The following is a 24,285-nucleotide window of genomic DNA, read 5'->3' as shown; positions in this document are numbered from 1 at the left end:
CTATAGGTAAATATTTACTGGTAGATATTTACAAACTGTTTACATCTTTCCTTTAATAATGGCTCCTATTTATTTGCTGCCTTTTATTATATAAAGTCCTTTCCTATGTGAAAGAGAGCTGAGATCAAGCTGAGATTATTCAAGCATTATTCACCCCATTTTACAAGTGAAAAAACTGAGATTTAGGGAGGTAGTTAGCTGAGCATAGAAAAAGAGATAAAATTCAAGAGACATTCTGGGGGTAGATGCAACAAAACTGGGAAGCTAACAGGATAATGGAAGAGTTCTTAGGTTTTAAAACTGGGATGCGGAAGGATGGTTGTGCCCTCAAAAGAAATAGGGGAGTTAGGAGGAGGAAGGGAAGATAAATGAGCTCTGTTTTGGCCATTTTGTGTTTGAGATGCCTTTGGGGCAAATTACCAAAATGATAATAGGTAGCACTAGTTAAAAGGAGAGGTGACAGGTCAGACAAAAGACAAATTTCACACAGATTTTTTTTGACTAAAATTAGCTTTATGTCCTACAGATTATTTTCTTTTTATCTTTAAGATTTTTGTTTTGATATATTTTGTCTTGACACATCCATTACTTTCAAACTAACAAGTATTCAGTAAGTAGTTACTATGTTCAAGGACTGTATATACAAGACCTGGAGAATACAGTTTCTACCCTCAAGGAGCTTAAATTCTATTGGAAAATACAACTTGGAAAATGGTAAGTATATACACGATCATTTAGGGAGAAAGAGAACTCTGGGGTGGAGAAGGGGATCAGAAAGGTTTCCCATAGGAAATAGTGGGGTTCCAATAGGCTGTGATGAGAAAGGGGCATATTCTAGGCAAGGGGCATAACCTATGGAAAGGAACAGAAGAAGAAGATAAAATGCAAAGTTTGGGGAGCAGCAAATAGGTTTGTTTGACCAAAAGATGTGAAGGGAAGCAAGGTGAAATTTCTGGAAAAGTAGACTGGAGGGGCAGCTAGGTGCCAGAGTGGATGGAACAGCCATCCCTGGAGTCAGGAGGACCTAAGTTCAAATCTGGCCTCAGATACATACTAGATCCTGGGTAAGTCACTTAACCCCTTGCCTCCAAAAAAAAAGTAGGCTTGAGTCATATTGTATAGGCCAAGCTGGATGGATACTTGACCACTAAAGCCTTTTTACGTGAAGACTCCGAGGTCCCAAATTTGGGACACTTGAAGGACAATAGTGTCTTCAATAGAAATAGAAGCATTTGTTGTAGGGAATTGGGAGGAAGGTAAGTTCTGTTTTTTGGGGTTTTTTTCCAAGCTATCAGCATTTTATTTTTATTTACGAATGATACAATTATAGAAAATATCTGTAAAATTATCTTTTCGTGTATAAATATTCTGCCGTATTTACTTTGGTCTAGAATTATCAGCATACAAATCCACTTAGAAAATATCCCACATATGCAGATGGGAAGAATTCACTACTGATAATAGTGACTTCACAACTTGCATTGTCTGAAGCCAAAGGAACTAATGAAATAAAATACTTCTCCTGGACACAGAGATTGATCAATATGGTCACATATTGAGATGGAGATGTCTATGGGACAAGTTTTACAGAAGTTGCCCACAGTGCCAGATACACAATAGGTGCTAAATAAATGCTTATTGACTAACCTCTGGAAGGAGTGTGAGATGAGAAAACAGAGGTAGAGTGGAGATAGTTATTGACAGAAGTTTGGCTGTGGAGCTAGAAAGGCAGATTGAGGGGATGAATTGGTGAAGTTTTGGGTTTTTTTAAATGAAGAAGACCTTCACCTGTTTGCAAGCAGTAGGGAAAAAGCTAGAGGAAAAAGACTGAGAATTGGAGAGAAGGTTGACAGATTGAAGACTGGAGAGAAAGACTGAAAATTGCCTGGAGGGGCAAACTCTTAGAGGAACTAATAGTGATTCTATTTCTATTTAAATATGGCGTATATGAATGATTTGTTTCCCTAGTCAGACTGATTTGAAGGTAGGGACTGAATCTTACACTTATTTTATATGCCTCCAAAGTAGCTAACATAGTGTTACATGCATATTTAATTAAAATAATTCAATCAAATTCATAGTCCATGTTAATGACCATAGACATTCAGTTTTAAATGCCATGTTACCAATATCAGTAAAATTTGCAGATGAACAGTAATTAGCCCATCTAAAATGTATCACCACATTCTTTAGGCATAAATTTTGTTCTATGTGACTAATTCCATTCCTAAAATAAGTCCACTTTTGCTTGAGTTAATTTTAAAGTCTCTTCAATATCTGTGAACCTCATATGAACAAGGGTGGAGGGGGGTGCCCAAGGGAAATGACACAATTCAAGCCTCCAAAGATAGGATCTAGACTTATGATTTCATTGGTTTGGGAAGTCCCAGGTGAGGAAAAACCCTCTACAAATGCATGTTGTCCCCTATGATACAATTTCTACACTTAAAGAGCTGCTTAAAGCAAAGTATACATCAGGCAGGACACAGTCCAAGGCCATCCAGATTTCGAGGCACTATCTTCAATCCCACACTGCTTCTCTTAAGTCATTAAGTGAAGATATATCAGAAAATATTTCCTTTATATTGTTTACCACCATGTAGAAATACTGTCTTGTTGCTGGACAAATTGAGCAGATTTCCTTCTTTAATTTTATTTGTTAGGTTTTTAAAATGCAAAATAAATTTCATTTCACTAAGTATTTCATATCAAGTAGGGAGCTTCTACGCATATATTTTCCAAATCACAGATTCTCAACATAAAAACAACCCTCCAGACACCAGGGAATAATTCATTACTTCCAGAAACACTCCTGCATAAAAATTAATTTATTGTTATTGGATGAAAGAATGGCATGTGATATGAAAAAATTTTGTAAACACAAGGAACAAGTACAGGGAATATATAACAGGAAATGAGCTAATTAACCTGCCAGTCTCCACTGTCTATAAAGTGGGTTGTCTTTTTATTCTCTAATCTTCCTTCCTAGCAGGGCAGCCTGGTATAATAGACAGAGAGCTGGCCACAAAGGAAGGAAGATTCGGGTATGGGTTCCACCTCTGACACCTCTGTTTGTATCTCATCTGGGGCAAGTTACTACACTTCTTCTATCAGCCTGGCAAGTCACTGCCACCAGCCTGGTGGCACCCTCATCATCTCATGCCTGGCTTTGGTTGGTCTTGCTACCATGAGTCTTTCCTCACTAAAGTCCATCTCTCACTCAGCTGCTAACATAAGCAATAAAACAGAGGTATGATCATGTCACCTCTTTACTTAATAAACTCAGTGGATCAAAATAAAACTCCAGAATCAAATATAAAATCCTTTGCCATTCAAAGCCCTTCATAACCTATCTGCCAACCCCCTCCCCTTCCTATGCATACTTTCCCAAACTTTTTACCCCTTTCTCTCCAATGTGTACTCTACAATCCAGTGACATTGGTCTCTGTTGTTTCTCACAGAAGACACTTCCATCTCCTGACTCCCTGTAATTTCACTCCCTTTAATTCCATGACTAGAATTCTCTCCCTCTTCATCTTTGCCTTCTGGTTTTCTTCAAGTCCCAACTAAAATACCACCTTTTAAATATCTTGTTCATACAGTTTGCATTTTGTCTCCATTAGGCTGTGAGGTCATTGAGAACAGAGTCTATTTTTCCCCTTTTGTATCCTCAGCACTTAGCACAGCTCCTGGCACATACATAGCAGGAGCTTAAATAATTGTGGACCACATCCCTAGATTACTAAAACAATAAATTGAAGAAGTGGAAATCTGCATTGGGAGAGGGAGTTTCCTCACCTTGGAATTCCTATGCCAATGAAATCATAGGTCTGGACCAAAACATATTTCCTTTTTAACTCTAAGAACTTAAATATCATTACTAAGCCAATCTCCAAAAGAAAATGAGTTTATCAAAAGAGATTTGGAGTGAAGAGGCTAGACCAGGAGACCTGGTTTGGACTTCCAACTCTGCCCTTTATCTTGGGAGGATAGACAAGTCACTAAACCCTCTTCCAAACCTCAGACACCTGTTATGGAAATACAGGTCATGCTATTGGAACTGCCATTCCAGGATGGTGGTAAAGGAAGCCCTTTGTAAACTGTCAATCACCATATAAATGTGAGTTATTCATACAAATCATTGCCTTTGTTAAAAAATCAAATAGTTCTGGGCCAATAGTTCTGATAAAGCATTCAGGCAAGGCCTGGTTTTCCTTTCCAATGCCTTCATTTTATTTGGGCCATGCTTGCCCGTGGCCCAAAGATGAAGAACAAGTGGCCACTCTATTCCTGGTGCATTTACCAGATTCTTTCCTAAGCAATGAGTCAGGGAATGGAAGTTGCTGATGGGGAATGCCAAAGCAGGTTCAAGAAAGAGATTAACAATCGAAATTGCACACTTACTGTCTGGGGAAAGGAAGTAAAGGTAACCACAAGTGAGCAGAAGAAACAGCTCAGAAGACACCCCGAGGCCCAGTTTCAAAAGAAACTGGAAACTGCTGCTGAGAAGCCAGAGCGGCTGATGGTGAGGACAGAAAGTGCAGGCAGAAAACAAAGGGAATCCCAGAGTCAGAATCCTAGGAGTCCTAAGAGTCAGAACTGGAAACAGCGTTAGGCCTGACCTGTTGGGGACGAAGACATCACATGATCCTTGGGCTCCTGAACAAAGGAGAGCGAGTCACCTCACCGTCTTTTCAGCCACAGCTGGTAGAGATCACGGTTCTTGGTGTCACCTCTGAATATGAAGCAAGGCATCCATCTGCATGCGTCCTGCCCACAAAACCAAATCAACACACAAATAAATACACTATCCAATCTCGCTGAAAAACTTTCAGCCCACCCAAGTTCTCTGGTGTCAAGGATGTGTCATACACTCATCACTGGTGTGTTTGAGGGGGAAGGGAGGACAATTCTAATCCTGTGTTATATTGAATGCTTTGGCCAAAAGTCTTTCCCATAATATCATTTCTTTCAAACCCCAAGGACTCACATTAATATATTGGCTACCCCTACCACCATCACCTTCTTATAGATGAGTGGCTCAATAAATGCTTCTGCTATTCTTTAACCCTGATAGACATGAATTCTCTTTCTAAATTTATGCTGTTAGCTGATTACCAGGAAATGCCAGCTTTTTAATATTTTGTGAAAATTGTTTTGAGAACCCACAAGTATCAATGCTCTTAGATCATTCCTCTAAGGACACTTTCCTCAAGTGGGTGGCACAAAGTGTATTGATTAATTCATCAATTATATCTATACCACTTTTCTCCTTTATGCCTTTAGGGATGTAGGGAAAGGAGAAAGATAGGAAATGTCTTTTTCAAAAAAAGGATTAAATTCCTAGAAGACTTAAGGTGGTTGTAGAAAGATATTATTACAACTATTATTATTTTACTACTACTACCACCACGACCACCACCACCATCACCACCAATAAGAGTAAGATGGCTTCTTGTCAACTGGAGACTTTTCCCAAAAGATAGATCTCGCCACATAATATGGCATCTCTTCAGTTACTTTGTAAATAAAACATGCCTGGTATGTCACTTTGTACCTGTAGGGAAAAAAATCATTATGGATGAATCTGAACCCTCTCCACTTTTACTTTTCTCCCACCTTCCAACATAATCCCAGTGTTGGGTTGGTTTTTAATCTCGTGCCTACATCCTCGGAAACCTAAATTTCTACAATTTAGGAAAATAAAAACTGCCCACTGAAATTTTCAACAACAACTTTCAGTTGTCATAATCAGCAGATATATTTCAAATTAGTCATTTCCTGTCTCTTCCTTCTGCTGCCAGTCACCACTACCTGTTTGCCATACCTCTCACTGTGCTGTGCCCCCAGTACAAGACTCTGGTTAATTCAACAAATTAAGTTCATGACCTAATTCATGTAGGGCACTGTCTTAATCACTGGAAGACTACAAAATTTAAGAATAATGTGGACCCTGCCCTTGTGGCTCTTAGTCAGATCATACTCAGGCTCAACGTGTTGAACTGTGGGTATCATGTTTCTAAGAGAGGCATTGGTAAACTAGGCTAGTTCCTAAGGTGAGCAGGATGGTGAAGAACTCTATACCATGCCATCTCAGAATGAGCTGAAGGAACTGAGCCTGTTTAAGAAGAAACTAAAATGCCCTCTTCCATGGGAAGTCTTTCCCAAATCCCTTTATTGATAGTACCTTCCTTCTGAGATTATCCCTGATTTATCCTGTCTAGATCTTGTTCTTATGTTTTTTTCATGAAGTCTCCTTCATTAGACTATGAGCTTCTTGAGAGCAAGAATGGTTTTTTTGTCTTTCATAAGCTTAGTCCTTATAGCAGGCACTTCATGTTTACTGACCGAGACAACTTGGGAAAATCTTCAAAGCTCTCTGCCATTATTTGAAAGGTTGTTGCATGTAAGAGGAACTTGATTTTATCATGAATAACTACCAAGAAGAGAACTGGGAGCAATGGATTGAAGTTACAAGGAGGTGAATTTCATGTATGCGTTTGTGTGTAGACATATACAGAAACACATGCATAGATACATACATGTGTATATATCTATGCATACATGTATGTGTATGTATGAGAATATGATTAGCTACCATATACATTTCTATTTAACTATAGATATCTATATATCATATATTTGCATATATATGAATGAATATGGATATATATGTGAGCCTTCTAGCAACCAGAGCTGTCAAAGAGTGAAATGAGCTGCCTTGGGAAGTAATGAGCATTCCTTTCCTCAAGTCACCCAAGAGGAGACTGAAAGATAACTCATCAGGTCTTCTATGGAAAGGACATACTCATTAGGAAAGGTGTTCATCCAGATGGTTTCTGAGGCCATTCCCTCTATGAGATTTGATAGCTCTAAAATAAGTGTGTCCACTTGCTACGTGCTGCAGACGGAGAAGAGATAATGGAAAGCTTCTGGTCACTGCTACAATTTCCAATCCTGAATTCTCCTACCCCACCCTCTTTCCCAGGAGCAGGGTGAGAAGCTTTAACACATCGCAGTTGCCTAATAAATATTAGTTGACTAATTGACTAGACAGAGAAGAGGAAGGCAAAAGGGGCAGAGGTGATTTTGCCTTACCAACACCAGGAAGTGTACCTTTCACTTGAAGATCTGTCTATCATTCATTAATAAGTGAGCTACACCTTCGTGAAGCTGTCAGGAGAGTTCACTTTCAAGTGGGATTCTCAAATTCATGAGCAAAGTTCATGAACAATATCAATGATTTGTGATATCTGAGATTGAGGTATTTGTGATTTGGTTTCATTTTTTTATAACTATATTTCAAAATGATCAGTTTCCTTTGGGATGCTATATATTGTGTTTTACACATTCAAAAATGTTATTCTGGGAAGAGATCTATCCATAACTTTCAGCAGACTGTTTCAAAAGGGGTCTAGAACACACGAAAGGTTAAAAATCCATCATCTAGTTTGACTCTTTTTTTACAGATAAGGAAACTGAGGCCTCTAGGGGTGGCATAAGGGAGATAGTGCTGGACCTGGTGTCAGGAAGACCTGAGTTCAAATCCAGCCCCAGATACTTGCTAGTCATGTGATCCTGGGCAAGTCAGTTTCTTCAACTATAAAATGAGTGAAATAATAGCATATACCTCACAGGGTTATTGCGAAGATCAAATTTATAAAATATGCCTATCCATAGTCACATGGTAGGTGCTATATAAATGCATGTTCCCTTCTGTTCCCAAGGTTAGAAGGCTATTTTATATAACCATCCCCCACCTCTAACCCCCTCCAGGCTTATTAACTTCTGTCCAGTGCACTTTAGAGAACTCTTCGGGAGATCTCTAAAACTCTGTCCACAGGTTCTCTGAATCTGAATGTAAACCCATTGCCCACCCAACAGCCTGGTAGTTTTATTTTTGTCGCAATATTAATGGACACTTTGAGACCTTCTAATGCCTTTTTATTTTGCTTTAGAGGAAAATCTTGTATGTACAAACGACTGTGAATTGTGTATCACTTAGTAATTCCATTTTTAGCAGTATTCTATGACTCGAAAAAAAGCAAGAAAAAATTAATCCTAGTGACTACGAATTTCAAATGAATAAATTGAGGATGTACTTATTTCAATCATTTAACAAGAGCTTTAACATTTATAATCCATAAAAGATCTCCTGTAAATGGAAATTCTATTGATATGATCCTGCTTATATAAGAGGCTGATAGCTGTCCACCCTCTGCAGAAGTGTCTCTGAATATCCAGGGGAGTAATACCTGAAAAAGAAAATTTCCCATTAGATTCTTGTGAATACATCTAATATGCTAGGTAGAAAAAGATTCATCCATATCAGGTATATTTATCTGAAATTATTCCTTAAGACAAACCTCAAATATACCCTCGAGAATTCTGCATAATTATTCTCCAGTAATACTTTATGCATAACTTAAGAGAATACCAGTGAATAAAACACAGTCTCAGAATAATGACCAACTTGAATCAGATAAATGGCAAACTATTTAAGAAAATAAATGTCACAGCAAGGAGGAGATATTTTCAAATCAAGAGACTGTCTATCCAATGGCAATGTTTTATTATAGTAACCTTATTTCTCTTACACCAAATGACTGATGTGACTTTAATAATTTTATCTATTGGCTTTCTTTTCATAAGAGAGACAGTCCGGTGTAACATAGCCTACCAACTTGGTCATTCTTACTGGCCTAGAAACAATTCCCAACCCATGCTTTAGTTAATTAGAGCACAGCTTGTCCCTAAAACTCAAATATTTCTGGGTATATATTTTGTTTTTAAGAAACTGCTTTAGAATAACTGAACCCATTTAAAAATTTTTCATTAATAAATAATTGTCATTTACAAATGTTCTGAGATAAGAGAAAAAGACTATAATAAACAGCTAGTTTACAAATTGCTCATCTCATAAACTACAAAATATATCATCTCTGTTAGGCAGTTCTTGAACAAGTCTAGAGAAGTATGAATTTATGCTTTCCTAGAATTAATCTTATAACAACATGATTTTTTTTTAAATTAATTTATCAGGGAGCAGCCTGATATTTTATGATAAAATGGCTTCATATGACATGAATATGTGCTCAGAAAACAGTGGTAAATAAAACTTTGAAGACTAAGTAGAAGATAAATCTATAAAAGGTACTTACTTTCTTAAAAACAAGTATTTATTGAGTGCCATTATGTGCCAAGCATTATGCTGAGTCTTACAAATATTGTCTTCTTTGATCCTCACAACAACCCTTCTAAGTAGGTGCTATTATAAGCCCTATATTATAGAGGAGGAAACTGAGGCAGACAAAACTCAAATGACTTGACCCCCAAGGTAACACAGCTCGTAAGTGTCTGAGGCAAGACTTGAACTCAGGTCCTTTTTTTGGAGGGGGGAAGGTAGGGCAATTGGGGTTAAATGACATTGGAAGTTTTGTGAGAAGTGTCTGAGGCTGAGTTTGAACTTAGGTCCTCCTGGCTCCAGGGCCAGTGCTGTATTCACTGCGCCATCTAGCTGCCCCAAACTCAGGTCTTTTTGACTCCAAGATCTCTATTCTATGAACTTCCACACCTGACTGCATCCTAGAGTGAGGAAACTGGGGAAGACAGAGTTTAAGTGACTTTCCTGGGGTCACTGAGCTAGTAAATGTCAGATGTTGTATTTAAACTCAGGTCTTCTCAGCCTCCAAGCCTCCACTCTGTCCACTGCTCTATCTCACCATCTCTTATTATATTATCACTTATTATCTCTTATTATCTCTTATTATATTATATCCCACCAAGAAAAATGAGACTTGGGGGAACATGAAGAATGAGAGGTTGCAAAAAGTAACTAGTTCTTCAATATCCCCTTGAAAATAGCAGCAATTCAAGAAGGGCAAGTCAAACTAAGTTATTTTCCCTAGACAAAACCTAAATATAGTGGATATGTTTTGTTTTCTTTTTACCTTTCTCTATCCTCAGATGTTTGACCCAATAAAAAAAGTCACATAATTTACGTTTGACTACTCTTTTTTTAAAACAATTTTTCAAGATAAAGTTAACAAAAACATCACTACATTTTTCTCAATTGAATGCCTGGAGGCATCCATTGTAAAAAGGTCTCCCCTGGGAAATGTATCCTTAAAATCTTCCAATCCTTGAAAAATTTCCTTCAGCAGTAGGCCCCTTTGAAGTATTTACAGAGAAATTTATAGCTTATATCTGACTATGCTCTCCTTACAGTGGGCACAATATTTAAAATATACTCCCACCTCCTGCACTGCATGTGTCTGTCAAGAATAAGATCAATGGGAGAATTCCAACAGATTTATTTTTTTAATGAGGGGGGGAGGAGTTCATGTGCCCCACTGAGTCTCAAGAATCCTTAGTGAGGAGAAGAGTGTTTCTGGAAGCCTTCCTTCTCACTTCTGGGGGCAGACTACAATATCAACATTATTTCGTACTTCAAGTCATCATGTCCAGAAGTTGGAGGAAATCAAAATTAGCCTACCAGGAAAAGATAGGAGACCTCTGTTTTTAAAACTTAAGAAATCCAAATCTAGCAAAAGCCATGTTTCATCGAATTTAAAAAAAAAGATTTATATTAATATAGACAAGTATATATTAAACATCTGATAGATTCTTATCCTAAAAATAAAGCCAATAGGAAGACTATGAATATTCAAGTGGTATCCTTCAACTATTCCACCAATGTAATATGCCCTTCAAATTTGATATTCCCATACATGTTAATGCTTTTTATTTAAAGCCATGATTTCATCTGTGGGTAGTCACACTTTTCACCAGCACAGATTGGAGATTAACCCCTTACCACCTCAAAGAGTTTGTCTTCATAAGTTCCTTCCTAAGTGACCAATCTCAAGGTAATTAACTCTGAATTTCAGTGGGCTGGATCGAGTCAATGAAAGACATAAAGTCCTTTTACTTGTCCTTCAGTCCAAACCGTTCTGGTATGATAGGATCTGCCAAACTTTATACTCACTGGCATGGATTTTGAGAAACTGAGATCAGCTTCATATCATAAGTAATCATTTGAGCAGGACTTTAGTAGAGAATACTCTCATAGATATTAGATGCTTGAACAGAAGGAAAAACAAGGGGGAATGTACTGAGGCCAATTTTTTAAAAAGTTTTTTTCCCCTATCACTGACATTCTCTCTACTCCCAAACCAGCTATATCCTTTAAAAATGTCAGGAAAATTGGAATGAATGAATGAAGAATTTGTTAATTGCTTACTATGTGCAAAGATTGTGTTAAGTGCTGGAGATTCAAATAGAAAAGTAAGACAATACATGTTCTCATGGAATTCACATTCTAGGGAGGGGGGCAAAGCATATGGAAGGTTTCAGCTGCAAGTCAGATGGAAAGGTCCCATGAATCTTAGGGTCCCAGAAGCTAAACAGATGGCGATGTTTCTTCTTTAAATGTCATTTCCATTAATACAATAATAGAAGTTTCTGATGTTAAAACATTTGACACTGTAGGCTGGAAACATTACTATTCCAAAGTCTCAAAGGCTATTAAGTTTAGGGTCCTGGGCTATCTCCATCAGGATATGAGTTAGATGGTGGTCAACATGGAATTCAGAGCTGATTCAAATAAGAAAAACTATCAGCATAATTGACAATATCAATAACAATGACAACAAAATCACATGATTTTATCAATAGATGTAGAAAAAGCATTTGACAAAATACAATTCCCATTCTTATTTAAAAAAAAAACCCAACACCACTAGAAAGCATAGAAATCAATGAAAGCTTTCTTTTTTTTTTTTTAAAGCAATCGGGGTTAAGTAACTTGCCCAAGGTTACACGGCCAGTTATTTCTGGGTGTGGTGCTAAGTATCAGCGCCTGGATTTGATCCCCAGGTCATCCCGACACTGGAGCCGGTGCTCTTACTCCCTGAGCCACCTGGCCACCCGAAAGCTTTCTTAATATAAGTAGTGTCTATCTATATAGTTATCAACTAGGTGCTACAGTGATTAGAGCAGGGAACTTGGAATCAGGAAGACCTGAATTCAAATCCAGCCTCAGAAACTTTCTAGCTGTGTAACCTTGGGCAAGTCACTTATCCTCTATTTGCCACTAGAGAAGGTAATGGCAAATCACTCCAGTATCTTGCCAAGAAAACCCCATAGGAGGTCCACAGAGCCACAGAATTGGATGTGACCAAAACAAGAGAACAACAGCAACAATCTATCTAAAAGAAAGAGCAAACATTATCTGAAATGGGGATAAACTTTAAGCTTTTCTAATAAGATCACCACTGCTTTTTATATTGACTAGAATTTCTAGCCACAGCAATGAGACAAGAAAAAGAAATGGAAGGAATAAAAATAGGCAACGAGGAAACAATCCTTTGAAGATAATATGACTGGTGTATGCAGTAGTCAGGATGACTAGCACGCTTGGTATAAAAGCTTGCCAAGCCCTAATCAGAGCTGCTCATCCTTTCTTGGTGTTCACCAGATTCACTCTTATCTGTGGCTCCGAGAAGCTATACCATGTGCAGTGACCACACCCAGGCAAGCCTTCTCAGCAGGTTGAGGGTAACCTCAAACCAGTTGGTTGGTTAGAGGAATGTCTATATCAAGCATGTGAAGACTTCCCCCAGTGGAATGGGCAGATGGGAATGATTTGTTCCAACAGACATAAGGGTGGCTGAAGCAGGCATGCGGAGCCCTTTGAGCTTGGTCAGACATTGAAGATGCCAAGGTCATCCACTGCATCATGGGACATCACCAGTCATCTTGACTTTTGTCTTGCCACTGGACTTCAATAACTTAGGAAGAGAGAGTGAGGTTGACTTTGTGCAACTCTGCCTCACTTAAATCCAGTCATGTGCAAGACATCACCTATGATGTCATTAGTCCTCTTTGAAAATGATAGACCAACAATGCACTTAGAGAATCGACTCAGAAACTAATTGAAATAATTAACAACTTCAGCAAAGTTTCAGGATATAAAATAAACCAATATAAGTATTTCATCAACATTTCTATATTTTACAAAAAAAAAACCCCACCAGGAAAAGATAGCACAATTCTACTTAAAATAACTACAGACACTATAAAATACTTGGGCATCTACTTGCCAAGACTAACCTAGGGATTACATTAACACAATTACAAAACACTTTTCACACAAATAAAGACAGATCTAAACAACTGGAGAGATATTAATTGCTCATGGGTAGGCAGAGCTAATATAATAAAAATAACAAATCTGTCTAAGTTAGCTTACTTATTCAGTGCCCTCCCAATCAAACTAAAAAAGAAGTATTTTATAGAGCTAGAAAAAATGGTAACAAAATACATCTGGGAGATCCAAAGGTCAAGAATATCAAGGGAGTCAATGAAAAAATAAGAAAGGTGACCTAGCAGTTCTAGATTTCAAACAATATACCAAAACAGTTTGGTACTGGCTAAGAAATAAAGTGGTAAATCAGTGGAATTGATTAGGTACATAATACACAGTAGTAAATAACCATAGTAATCTAGTGTTTGTTAAATCTGAAAATCTAAGCTTTTTGGATATGTATTGAATATTTGATGAAAATTGCTGGAAAAAGTGGAAAGCAGTTTGTCAGGACCTAGGCATAGTTTGAAGGGGTAGTGAGATGGAATAATGAATAGAGCACCAGGCCTGGAGTCTGGAAGATCTGAGTTCAAATATAGTCTCAAGCACTTACTAACTTAACTCAAGTGTTAAGTCACTTAGCCCCTATTTACCTCAGTTACTCATCTTTAAAATGGGGACATATTAAAGAAAGAAATGGAAACCACTCCAGTATCTTTGCCAAGAAAACCCTATAGATAACCTCCATTGGGTTATATAGAGAGGGAAACAACTGAACTACAACAAAAGCATAGATCAACATCTCATACCTTATACCAAAATATGGTCAAAATGGTTAAATGATTTATACCTAAAGGGTGATATCAAAAGTAAATTAGGAAAGCATGCAAAAATGTACCTATCAGATATATGGATAAGGAAAGAGTTTATGATTAAACAAGATATTGATAGTGTTATGGGAAGTAAAATAGATCATTCTGATTACAGGAAATTAAAAGACCTTTGAACAAACAAAACTAGTGCAACCAAATTTAGATGGAAAATAGGAAAATGAGGAAAAATCTGTATCAATTTTCTCTGATAAAGGTCTCATTTCTGAAATATATAGGGAACTGAGTTAAATTTATAAAAAATAAGAGCCATTCTCCAGTTGATAAATGGTCCAAGAGTATGAACAGGCTGTTTTCAGAAGAAAATATCCAAGCTATCTATAGTCATATGAAAATATAAATCTCTTATGATTAGAGAAATGCAGAATAAAACAATTCTGAGATATCACTTTCACATCTATCAGATTGGCTAACATGAGAGAAAAGGAAAATGACAAATGCTGGAGGGAATGTGGAAAAATTGGGACACTAATGCACCTTTGGTGGAGAACAGTTTGGAACTGTGCCCAAAGGGCTATAAAACTGTGCATACCTGTTGACTTAGCAATACCTGTTCTAGGGTTGTATCCCAAAGAGACTGAAGAAAAGTGTAAAGGACCTATTTGTACAAATATATTTTTAGCAGCAAAAAATATTTTCTGGTGGCAAAGAATTGGAAATCGATGGGATAACCAGTAATTGGAGAATGACTGACTTAGTTATAGCATATGATTGTAATGGAATGTGCTATATAAGAAATGACAAGCAAGGGTTCAGAAAAACCTTAGAAGATTTACATGATCTCAAAGTGAAGTGAGCAGAACCGGAAGAACATTGTACACAGTAAAAGCAACATTGAAAAGATGATCCACTGTGAAAGACTTAACTACTCTGATCAAGACAATGATCCAAGACATTTCAAAGAACCCATGATGAAAAATGCTATCCATCTCCACAGAGAGAACTGATGAACTCTGAATAAGGATTGAAGCATACTTTTTCAATGTTCTTTACTTTTATTATTTCATTCTCTTTGTGTTTTGTTGGTTTTGTTGGATTGTGGGGGTTTGGGGTTTTTTTGCAACGTGGCTAATATGGAAACATGTTTTGCATGACCTCAGATGCATGACTGAAATCACAGTGCTTGCCTTTTCAAGGGTGGGGGGACAGAATTTAGAATTCAAAATTTTTTAAATGATTTTTTAAAAATTTACATGTAATTGGGAAATATTTAATTAAAAATAAAATAAAAATAATTAAAAAAGAAATCCATTGAAAAACTAGAGTAAATGACTTTATCCATTCATTACAGATCTGAAGAAAAAGTCAGCCAGAAGCCCATTAACACTAAGAAAATGGCCACACAAGAAAAGATGACACCAACACAAACAAATAAGATGAAGTCTTCCCGGTAAAGCCATAAACACCTATAGCCTGCAAGACTCCATAGAAGTTTCCCTGAGAAATCCATAGGGTGGTCTGAAACTCAGTGAAATTGAGAATGGAAGCCTCAGTCCTACTCTGCAGTGCTCAGACCAAGACATCTCAGGCCCAAGGAACTCCAAGAAACCATAGAAGTTCCTAAAGACCTTATGCTCCAAGTATTCAGGAGGACCTAAAATCTACCTGCATTTTTAGCAAAGACATTTCCTGGAAATTGAGTGCATGAACCAAGATGACCCAGGTTGAGGTCAAGTAGAACCAACCACCCACTTAATACCAACAGGGAGAGCTAGGCATGGAGATATGATTAAGCAGAAAAAGACATTGGTAACTTAAAGAATCATTGTAGGTACATATATACACAAACATCTTACCTAGAAAAAGTAAATAACTACATAATAACTGGAAGCAGAGATTCAAAGGGAAAAAAATGAATTTTCGACAGGGATTACATGAATATCTAGAATAAGTGAAGTGAAATAAAAATATAAAATAAAAGCTCTGGAAGGAAGACATGGAAGGAGAATAAAGATCTTAGAACATAAAGTGATAAACTTTTCCCAAGCAAGGGACTCTCTAAAAAATGAGAATAGGCCAAACAGAAATCAACAAATCTATGATAGCAAAAAATAGTAGAACAAAATAAAAAAATTGAAAAAAAAGAAAATATAAGACATCTGCTATCAAATGGAACTAGAAAATGGGTCAAATAGGGATAATTTAAGAATGATTGGATAGCATTAGAGTTTCATTTTTCTTAAATCCTGGACATTATATTTTAAAAAATGAAAAGTAAAAATTGCCTATTGAACGAGGGGGCAAGTAAAAATAGAAAGAATGCACCAATCACACCCTGAAAGAATGCCTCAAAGGAAAAGTCCCAGGAATGTCATAAACAATATCCAGAGTTTCCAGGTCAAATAAAAAATATTACAAGCAACCAGAAAGAAATAATTCAAATGAGGAACTACAGTCAGCATCACACAAGACCTGCCAGCTTCTTTTACAATTGTGAATTGATCTTGGAATACAATATTCCAAAAAACAAAAGAGAAAGACTTATAAGCAAGAATAACTTACCCTGCACAAAGGAAGAAAAATGAACATTTAAGCATTTCTGACCAGAAAGCAACTATAAAGTGAGTTGTTGTTGTCATTTGTCTTTCATTCTCAAAGAGGAACATGGCAACAGGAAGGTGATGCCATGACTTGTGAGTTGGATTTAAGTGAGTAAAGCCTGTGCAGAGTTACCAGCCTTACTCTCTCTTCCAGAACCATCTGGGTCCAGTGGCAATATAAAGTGAGTAGACACTTTGAAATGTAAATGAGTAGAAACTAAAAAAAATTAAACTTATTTGAACAATTTGGAGTATACAATGAGGAAATGCTAACATTCTAATACCAAGAGAAGAAATGCGTTCCTTCAGATCCATAATGTCTTCAAAGGGCATTGGGGGGAATCATATGTGGATGGATTGGTTCTTTTCTGATGGTTTTAAGAGAGAAAAGAAAAGAGAAGATAAAAGGAAAGTTATAGTGTAGAGAGGAAAAAGAAGAGGGTAGAACTTACTGTTTCTCATAATTAGGGTTCAAGAGGAGAAGAATATGCAAATTTGGAGTAGGGGTCAGGGATAGCAGGTATTCGATGAATTTCCCTCTTATCTGAACTAGATAAGAATGAAGAAGTTGCCAAAAATGAAAATTCATAATTGTTGAAGAGTTTCAGGACAGATAGGCACTATTAGGGAATTAGGAATTGATTTAGCCATTCTGGAAAGAACTTTGAAATACCACTAAAGACATTAAATTTGGCATACCCTTTGACCTAGTAATAGCACAGCTATGTTTATACTCCAAAGAAAGGAAAAGGACCCATACGCACAAAAATATTTTAGCAGTTCTATTTTATTGTAACAAAGAACTAGGGGTTGGCCAATAATTGGATAATGATTAAACAAATTATGGTATGTGAATGAAATGTAACACCTTTGCATCATCTTAAGAAAATTTGCAAAATCTTAAGAAATGGTGAAAGGGATAGTTTCAGAGAATCATCAGAAGACTTGCAGAAAGATACATAATAGAGTTAGTAGAAAGAGAACAATTTAGTAGCTGGCATTTATAAAACACTTTAAGGTTTACAAATTACTTTATAACTGTTACATCATTTTACCCTTGCAACAACCCTGAGGGTTAAGTGCTGTTGTTATCCTCATTTTACAGGTGAGGAAACTGAGGCAGACAGAGATTAAAGGACTTGCCCCAGTATCACACAACTAGTAAGTATCTTGAAGCTGGATCTTAACTTAGGTCTTTCTGACTCCAGGTCCTTCACTCTATCCACCTACTTGCTTCAGTGACAATACTATAAAGTAAAAGAACTTTGGAAGAGTTAAGAACCCTGATCAAAGCAATTTTTCAATTTTCAGTTTCAAAGCAAATTTTCAAAGCAATCAAAGCAAAAATAAAAACCACTAGAGAAGAATGACAATAAAATATTCTCTCCACCTCCTGATGAGGAGCAATGAGCTCAAGATTCCAGATGAGATGTACATTTTCTGGATATGGCCACTGTGTGGGTTTGTTTTCCTTGATTATTATATTCGTTACAAGAGTTTTAGTTTGCTTTATTTTTTAATGGGGGAAGGATGAGAAAGGGTGAAAAGTTAGCAATGATGATGCCCAAAGGAAAAAGGAATAAAAGAGGGTCATTGACATATTTTGTTTTAAACACACAATAGAAAACAGGAGTAAGTTCAAAAGGAAGGAAAGACAAGCAGGGCAGTTCTTTAAAGTAATGTTGAATTTTTTCTACATTTTCAAAAAACGCAAGCTGTATGGAACAAAGAATCATAATTTCGCATACAAATCTACTTCTTATGTTCTAACTTGTATAAGTAAATGCTGGTTTTGGTGACATATTTGATCATTCAGAACAAAATAAAGTTATAAAAAAGGGGGGAAATGTTAGTTAATAAGCCCTTCCGATAGCTTTTCTTGGGGTCCTGTTCATCAGTTTTCAGTCTGTTTGAAAGACAAGTGTGTGGGATAGAAATAATTTTAGTTAATCATGATCGAGAAACTGCATTTGCCTACAACATGCCATGGGGAAACATATGAGAGTCCATAGCTGATTCCTAAGTTTGTTAGCTTAATGAGCATCATAAATCTTTTTTCTTTTAAAATTGTTTGTGTTGCCAAATAATTTTCAAGCATTGCCTAATGGCATAAATATGAGAATGTTTAATTTTCTGATTTGGTCACTTTGTTTGATAATCTAATTTTCGTTTATCTATAAGTAGCCCTTTGGTAAACTTTAATGTTTGGGTTCAGATACTGAAAGAGTTGGATGATTACCAATTAGTTAGGTGATAGCAAGTAAATAAATATCCAAAAGCCATCTTGGCTCATAGCATAGGTGATATCAATGATATACAATGATCCATTGACAAAAGTACTAGATTAAATTCTACCATGCTAGAACTGTCATTTTTCTACTATGACTCAATTAAAATCTTTCTTCAAGTATTAGTATTGTAAAGAGACTTTTCCATTTCTTTAATTGTTTTTCCCAGAAATTATACTTATATTTATACTTTTATATTTATATAGGCATCTAGGTGGTGTGGTGAATAGAGTGCTAGATCTGGAGTCAGGAATACATGACTTCAGATGATGCCTCTGGACAAGTCACTTAACCTCTGCTTGCCTTAGCTTCCTCACCTGTAAAATGGGAATAATAACATCACCTACTTTCCAAAGTTGTGATGAAGATCAAGATTAGTACAGTGGGGGGAGCCAGGTAGCACAGCGAGTAAGAGCACCGGCTCCAGTGTTGAGAAGACCTGGAGATCGAATCTGGGCTCAGACACTTAGCACCCACCCAGAAACACCTGGCCGTGTAACCTTGAGCAAGTTACTTAACCCCAATTGCTTAAAAAAAAAAAAAAAGATTAGTACAGTGGCACATAGTAGGTGCTATATTAATGTAATGGTAGTAGCAGCAGCAGTAATAGCAAAGCAGCAGTAGCTGTAGTTCTAGTGGTAGTAAACTGCATTGGAGAACAACTGGGATTTAGGGGTGAGTTGTTGCTTTTGGTCCCGGTCTGCAAGGCAGCAGCATTTCTGATGGCTTCAGAAATATGTATGGTTCTTAATAGGTAATGATAACAACTTCTTAATTTTTCTCTTCAACAGATGTTTTACATTTTATTACTTGCTCCTTTAATTTAAGATAATTAAACTCATTCTTAGAGGCTTGTAATCAGATGAACCCCCAATGTTCATCATTTGTTCTTAAAGAATAAGAAAGATCCTTGCAATCATGGCCCTGTGTTAAGAGTCTTGGGTTCATGGACTGGATCTCCTATTTTACTACTCATATGACCTGGTGTGAATCACAAAAATCTTTCTTTGTCTCATTTTCCTCATTAGAAAATAATAGGTTGGATTAGATTGTCTCTAAGGGCCTTCAAGCTCTCAATCTATGATCCTATGATAATGTTAACAGATCATGTCTGTATTACTGAAAATTGGTTTTTACCACACCTGTGATTCCATTGGTTTAGGGAATTGCCGATGCTGGAATTCTCCCTACCAGCACAGATTGGTGCCTGCTCTTCAGCTTTGAAAGAGTTCAGGGGCACTCCTTCACACACTATCCAGGACCCTACTCAATGGAACCCTCCAAAATCCATAATTTGCTCTTTGGGAATGACTAGCAAATTATGATGGTGCAAAAATCAAATCACAATATCGAGGATAATTTTTGGTGCTATTAAAATCAATGTTATCCTAAGCTAAGCTAAATGCAGATAATTATCACTAACAATAAATGAGAAGTGTGAATTATACTATATTACATTTACATTAATCTAGAAAAAAATTCCCTACCATATGACTGTAGGGATCTTGCATATAATCAACAGCATTATTTAATTTCTTGGTACCTAACTAGTAGGTCTGTTCTTTCCTATGCTCAATATCTTTTTTACTTGGGAAGCTTCCTTTGAAGTCAATATGAGCATTATGCAAAGAAGGGACATACAGGACAAGGAGGAAAATGAATTTAAATATCATGGGCCTTTTGCAACCAGACAATCACAATTTTAAGGAAGTTTAAATTGAACCTGCTATGTACTTTATTAATTTAATTTGAACGATACATCCGGGGTATTGTTTATGGAACACCGGCTAAATGAGCAAAGGACTATTTTAATAGTGTCCACATTGACTTGTGAATGATTTTTAACGAAATCATTTTTGACAAAGAAAAGAAGGGGTGAGAGAGGAAAGAGATACATATACAGATCTCATGCAACATATCAGATTCCCCAGTTGGAAGCAGTGAATAGAAAATAAAAGTTTGAAAAGAGCAGTACAATGTTGCCATTGTGAATGACTAGTAATCCATCTTTCCCACCTCACTATTTCTTCTGGGTAACAATTGTTAATATTGTTGATGTACTCTTGAAGAAGTGATCCAGGTTCTGCCTTTATCTCTTGAACCTTTTTAAGACCACCACTTGTAACAAAAAGTCTCCGTGCTTTGCTATCATGGGGCAGTACCTAGAAAAGGAAGGGATACAATTAAGACTTCAGTTCTTCTTTTACAGGACCCTCAAGCACTATTAGGTCATTACTATTCCCAATGTTCAGAAGGAAGTAAAAATAAAGCTAAAACCAAGATGTCAATGGAATAATGAGACTAAGCTTGCTGATACGATTTTTCTTTTTTGAGTATTTTTTATTTAATGAAATAAATATTTCCTACATTAAAAAAATTAGTATTCAATTAAAAAAAATTTTTGAGTTCCAAATTCTTTCCTTCCCCCCTCCCTCACCCTTTGAGAAGACAATATGTTGATTATACATGTGAGTTCATATAAAATATATTTCCATATTTAATAGATAAGATTTTAAAATATTTCCCCCAGTTACATGTAAAAACAATTTTAACATTAATTTAAAAAACCTTTGAGTTCCAAATTCTCTCCCCTTTCCCCTCCCTGAGACAGTAAGCAATCTAATATATTATACATGTGCAATCATGAAAAAAAACATATTTCTATATTAGTCATTTTGGGAAGAAAACAAACCAAATAAATAAAGTAAGTTTAAAAAAAAAACATTGTATGCTCTGATCTGCCTTCAGACTCCATTATTTCTTTCTCTGGAGGTCAATGGCAGTTTTCACCATGAGTCAGTCCTTTGGGATTGTCTTAGATCATTGTATTGCTTAGAGTAGCTAAATCACTCATTGTGCAATGTTGCTGTTACTGTGTACAATGGTCTCCTGGTTCCACTCACTTCACTCTGTATCGGTTCATGTAAGACTTTCCAGGTTTTTCTGAAATTACCCTGCTCATCATGTCTTACAGCACAATAGCATTCCATCACAATCATATACCACCACTTGTTCAGCCATTCCCCATTTAATGGGCATCCCTCACAGATAAGATTCAAAGAAGTTGCCCCTAAAAAAAAGGGAGCAGGGGAGCACTGCCTTTTTCAGGCCAACATTATATCACTAAAGGTATAACAAATGGCTCCCACCAAAAAAAAAAAGTCATATAGCTCCAGGTCTACAGGAGGACTAAGACATAATATTTTTTTGTGTCTATTTACAGGTTTCTTGTAAATTCACCTATTCTTGATTATCTGTTTTTCACTGAATGAAAACCTAGCCCTGGGATGAAGAAAGTGTCTGTTCCTACAGGTATACAGGCAGTGCATGGATATATGTACCCACTTGTGTACTTTTTCCCCTGAGTCTCTTGAACAGAATGCTTCATCAGTGTCTCAACATGCAAAACCACCCATCTTCCTTCCACAACCCTACCAAGCAAAAAACCACAAAGTCATTTTTGACTCAGATCTGTCCTTTACTTTGTACACGCATATGCCATTGACACATTTGGCTGCTTTTTCACTTACACTGCTTAAAGTCTCTACAACTAGTTGGATGGGCAGGCAATAGGTCATATCACCATACCCAGTGGTTAGGGGGCCTGTTTTGTTTTCTACTGAAAATCAGCTTCCCTACCGATAGCCATTATTCTATTCTTTCTCTTGTCTCACTTTCCCTAAGTAATATGACCCAACTTCCCAGTTTAAAAATCAGCTACGCATCTTAAGTGTGTCAAGCCCTAGGGATGGGTGGGTTTGACAGATCACAACCATAGGAACAATGAGCATCGACTGCCATGTGGAAGCCAACAAGGCCAAGACTGCCCTATCCTAAATGAGGAAATGAGGAGAATGTCCAGAACAAGGGAGATGAGAGATGTCCTATATTGTCCCAGTCGGATAACATGTGGAGCTTTGTATTCAGGTATGGGAACCATGCTAGAGTTACTTAATCAAGATGATAAGGGGATTCAAGATTACATCATATAAGAAAAGGGTAAAGCATTGAGTATGTTTAGTCAGAAAAAAGGGAAATCTTAGGAACTGATTGCTATCTTGAAATATTTGAAGGGCTACCATGAGCAACTGAGTGATAAATGAGCAATTAGACTCATTCTGGTGGATTTCAGAAGGCAGAAATGAGAACAATGGATAGGAATAAGAGGAATGTAAATTTCAACTCAATATGAGGGAAGTGTTCCAAATACTGAACTAGGAATCAAATTGACTACTTTGGGAGGCCCTGAGTTCCCAAGCACTGAAGGCCTTCAAGTACAGAAGACTATTCTGGATTTTTCATGACTCTTGGTTCTCTTCTTACCTGTCTTATTGTTCTTTTCCAGTCTCTTTTGATGAATCATCTGCCAAATCCCTTCTCCATACTACGGATGCCCTAAGGCCCTATTCTAGGCCTTCTGTAAATTCGTTGTGTCTATCAGCTCTGTCAGTCTGTCTAGCTTGTGCTCTCTCTCCCCAAATGGTTAAATGATAGTGTCTATAGACATAACCTATCTATCTATCTATCTATCTATCTATCTATCTATCTATCTATCTATCTATCTATCTAGCGATCTCTCCATCTCTCTCTATTTCTTCCTCTCTCTCTCTCTCTCTCTCTCTCTCTCTCTCTATCTATATATATATATATATATATATATATATATACTCTCAATCCATAAGTAAACCTAGTTTCTATTCTGAAATCCAGTGCATCTATGATCTTTTTCTGCTTTCAACTATAAGCAAGAAGAGATTTTACTTACCTTACTGAACTGTCCAACCACATGTTTCAAAATATTTGGAGGAGCATCATACAGGAATGGTTCAAGAGCTGGTAGATATGTGCATTTTTGGAGAATGTTTTTAATAGCTTTTTTACTCTGTTGAGGTAGAAAGAAAAACATAGACAGTAAGCAATAATGAAATCTCAACAAGAATTCATGTCTTATATTCCTGGAATGTGAAAGTGAGATCAATTTCCTGGTCTGAACTGGAGCCGTGTTTCATTTTTTTTTAAATGTCAGAGAGAAGCATGAGTTATATTGGATTAATTTAACATGAAATCATCTGACCAATTTCTTTCTTGTTAAATTTTAAACTCTATATAACAGTGAACTCAAAATATCTATAAAGAAAGAAATGTATGACTTGCCCAAATTATAACTCCCCTTCAAATATTTCTAAATTGATAAGGTTTTTCTATGTTAAAAACAAAATAGGAAGTAATCAACCCTATCCCTGACAAGGTAAGGTAAAATAGTAACTTGGAATTCCACAGAACAAGAGTATTACTGGTTGAGAAGGAGATTCCAGTGCAGTGGAACAGACAAACACCAACAGCAGGACACTCTTCGTGCCTTGGTATAGCCAGGGGAACTGACAGACTCTAGCTCTGAGAACCACCATGAGCTTCAGCATGGTCCCAGGCAGATAGGCTTTGTCCAGTGGCTGGACTTCCAAAAACTTCAGTGTAGCCCC

General features: G+C 36.8%; 1 protein-coding gene across 1 annotated transcript in view; it reads right to left on the bottom strand.

Moving 5' to 3' along the window:
• Positions 1-7,922: 7,922 nt before the first annotated feature.
• Positions 7,923-24,285, bottom strand: part of SPAG6 (sperm associated antigen 6) — a 79,739-nt gene continuing 63,376 nt past the window's right edge. Inside the window, exons 10-12 of the mRNA XM_069086293.1 lie at positions 23,571-23,687; positions 20,822-20,967; positions 7,923-8,255 (exon numbers count right to left, since the gene is read on the bottom strand). Coding sequence (XP_068942394.1) covers positions 8,189-8,255; positions 20,822-20,967; positions 23,571-23,687 — 330 coding nt within the window. The 3' untranslated portion in view covers positions 7,923-8,188. The remainder of the gene's footprint in view (positions 8,256-20,821; positions 20,968-23,570; positions 23,688-24,285) is intronic.

The sequence above is a fragment of the Petaurus breviceps genome, unplaced genomic scaffold, assembly GCF_028583685.1.
Source record: "Petaurus breviceps papuanus isolate PSGF00001 unplaced genomic scaffold, PetGlider_PUasm1.0 178, whole genome shotgun sequence".
In the NCBI taxonomy this organism is placed as follows: Eukaryota; Metazoa; Chordata; class Mammalia; order Diprotodontia; family Petauridae; genus Petaurus; species Petaurus breviceps.
This window is presented reverse-complemented; position numbering and strand designations above follow the sequence as displayed.